This window comes from Nicotiana tomentosiformis, chromosome 8 (assembly GCF_000390325.3).
Source record: "Nicotiana tomentosiformis chromosome 8, ASM39032v3, whole genome shotgun sequence".
NCBI classification, from domain to species: Eukaryota; Viridiplantae; Streptophyta; class Magnoliopsida; order Solanales; family Solanaceae; genus Nicotiana; species Nicotiana tomentosiformis.
In genome coordinates, this window is record NC_090819.1 from 141,614,197 (window position 1) to 141,617,479 (window position 3,283).

At 34.7% G+C, this 3,283-nt stretch overlaps 1 protein-coding gene across 1 annotated transcript; it reads left to right on the forward strand.

Annotated features, from left to right (window-relative positions):
* The first annotated feature begins 1,050 nt into the window (after window positions 1–1,050).
* On the forward strand, window positions 1,051–1,527 carry LOC138898249 (uncharacterized mitochondrial protein AtMg00810-like). Its single transcript, XM_070184302.1, has one exon. The coding sequence runs from the start codon at window positions 1,051–1,053 to the stop codon at window positions 1,525–1,527; it is 477 nt and encodes a 158-aa protein (XP_070040403.1).
* Window positions 1,528–3,283: the final 1,756 nt, after the last annotated feature.

The window sequence follows — 3,283 nt, forward strand, 5'->3', positions numbered from 1 at the left end:
CATGAAAAATATTCATCCTTGGCTTAGAGATTCAAGTGGAAATCATGTGCCACATCAAAGGAGAGCGAAGCTTGACCATCGAAGTGTTAAGCATGTGTTTGTTGGCTATGATACAAGTTTAAAAGGCTATAAGCTATACAACCCAAGTAGCGGCAAGATGGTGGTAAGTCGTGATGTTGTATTTGATGAAGAATTGGCATGGAATTGGGAAGCTCAGGAAGAAACTTCATATGATTTTCTTCCATACTTTGGCGATGAAGAAGAACCAGAGATTGTGGAACTTGTGCAGGATACAACTTCACCTCCTTCTCAAAACAATGTTGCATCTCCTTCTTCTTAACAAAGTTCAAATGAGCAACCGCAAAGGAAAAGGTGCATTCAAGAGCTCTACGATGGCACAAAAGAAGTTACTAATTTTTATTTTTTATATTGTCTCTTTGCTAATAGTGAACCAATGAACTTTGATAAAGTTGTTACAAACAAAAGGTGGAGACAAGCCATGGAGGAGGAGATCAAGTCAATAGAGAAGAACAACACTTGGGAGTTAACAACTCTTCCCAACGGTCATCGTGCAATTGGAGTAAAATGGGTATACAAGACAAAGAAGAATATTGATGGAGATGTGGAGAGTTGAACAACCATTAGGTTTCATGGTAAAAAACCATGAAGATAAAGTGTTGCGGGTAAAGAAAACTTTATATGGATTAAAGCAAGCCCCACGAGCATGGAATAGTTGCATCGACAAATATTTTCAAGACAATGGGTTTATTGTTGTCTCCATGAATATGCTTTTTACCTTAAAGTTCATACTAATTGAGATATCTTACTTGTTTGTCTTTATGTAGATGATCTTATTTTTATGGGTAATAATCCAAGTTTGTTTGAAGCTTTTAAGAAAGATATGTCTCGTGAGTTCGAGATGACAGATGTAGGGCTCATGTCATACTACTTGGGCCTAGAAATGAAGTAGATGGAAGATGGAATTTTTATCTCACAAAAGAGATATTGAAGAAGTTCAATATGCTCTATTGCAACCCCGTGAACACACCGATGGAGAGTGGGACAAAATTGTCCAAGTTTGATGAAGGAGAAAAAGTGGATCCCATATTTTTCAAAATTCTTGTGGGAAGTTTGAGGTACTTAACTTGTACCAGGCCAGATATACTCTTTGCGGTTGGAGTAGTAAGCCGCTTCATAGAAGCTCCTACCTCCACTCACTTGAAGGTCACTAGAAGAATTCTTCGTTACCTAAAAGGTACGATCGATTTTGGATTATTTTATTCTTATTCTAATGATTTTAACCTTATGAGATTTTGTGATAGTAATTATACGGGAGATATTGATGGTAGAAAAAGCACAACTGGCTTTGTATTTTTCTTGGGTGATTTTGTTATTTCTTGGAGTTCAACGAAACAGTCCATAGTTTCTCTCTCGACTTGTAAAGCCGAATATATTGCAGCAACATCATGTACCTCAGGCTATTTGGCTAAGAAGATTATTGAAGGAGCTAAATTTGCCACAAATTGAAGGTACAGAGATTTGTATTGATAACAAATATGCACATGCACTCGCCAAGAATCCGGTGTATCATGATCGAAGCAAGCATATAGATACAAGATATCACTTCATCAGAGAGTACATTGCCAAGAAGAAAGTCAAGCTCAAATATGTGAAGTCTCATGATCAGTCTGCAGATATCTTTACAAAGCCTCTTAAGTTTGAGGATTTTCAGAGATTGAGATCAAGTCTTGGAATGAAAAAAAAAATTTAAAATTAGGGAGATATTTGTGGGGCTAAGATTGAAGAAAAACAAAAAAGAAATGAAGAAAAATGGGATGGGAGGTGCCTAACTTTGTTGACAACTTTGTTGAAGAAAATATGGGATAAGTGCCTAACTTTGTTGACAACTTTGCTGAAGAAAAAAAATGGGAGGTGCCTAACTTTGTTGAAAAAATTATAAGACTAAATCAACAACAACCCATCTTCTTTGTAGTAGTTGGATGACATCTCTTACTATAAATAGAGGCCTATATTCTTCATTTCAATTACACCAAAATAAGAGAGAAGCAATGGAAGTTAGAGAGAGTAATCCACATATTGTAGTCTATGAGATAAATAGCGAGTGTGTGTAATATTGTAGTGAGGTATTTTAAATAAAGAGTATTATTTCTTTCAAAATTGCAGTAGTCTCTTGATACTACTAAGTTGTAATATTATAGTGGTTATATTGCTCCGCTCTGATATTGTATTTTATCCATTAAAAGAGTTGGTGTCGTTGTTACTCTTATGTGTTATTATTATTTTCCGTGGATATTATTCCTGGGCGGGATTATTATTTTTCCCAACAAGGCTCGCCAATGGATAATAAGTTTTCCTCCATCTCAGTAGTGTCCCTCACTTTTATTCTGATAGGAACAAACATGTTATTATTGTATGTGAAAGAAAGAAAATTAGATAAAAAAAAAATTAAAAAGAGATGAAAATATGATGTAAGTGCTTACGTCGACATTCTTATGATGTAAGCGCTTACGTCGGCATTCTTGTGATGTAAACGCTTACGTCAGCAGGGTAATCAAATGCCTATAAAAGGGGTATGCATTTTCATTTGCATATCATCCCTCAACTTCTTCTTTCTCTTTAATAAAGAGCTATTATTTGTGTGACCTTGGAGTAAACTAAAATTGTCGAACAACATAAATCTTATCTTGTCTCGTGCAATTTATTGTTTCTCTTTTTTAAATATTTTTTTACCTTCTATTAGCCTACCACGCTTTCCAAACATATTTGACATCAAATAAAATAATAAAGCTTTGAATCACATGTATGCATGAATCAGTTCCAACATATAATAAGTAAAAGCAAGAAACTCGCAAGAGCAGGCGATAAAACTAATACTACTACAGCAATTATCAATGTTTTGACGACATTCTCAAATACAGGCAAATTGGAGTACCAAAAAAAGTTAGGTAAATGGGACCGTTTAAAAGCATTAAATCGACTTTGTATTTCAGGAAAAAGGACTAAATTTGTTCTGAAATTAACATAACACATGCATTCAAACAATTTGTTGAACATTGAAATTTTCATCAATGTGGATTCCTAAAACGATTCAGGGATAGAAGGTTCTGGTTCAAACAATTGGTTGAACATTAAAATGTTCAATTTTCATAAAACCAACACAAGAGTTCATCAGAGTACAACTAAGTCCAAAAACTTTAAGGATCTTCAAATTTTAGATACCGTACCCCAACTACATATTCTCCCTCGGTTCGTACCAACATTT

What these genes read in the sequence shown, in the direction of transcription:
- LOC138898249 (XM_070184302.1), top strand. Translation starts at nt 1,051, where the DNA reads ATGGAGAGTGGGACAAAATTGTCCAAGTTTGATGAAGGAGAAAAAGTG.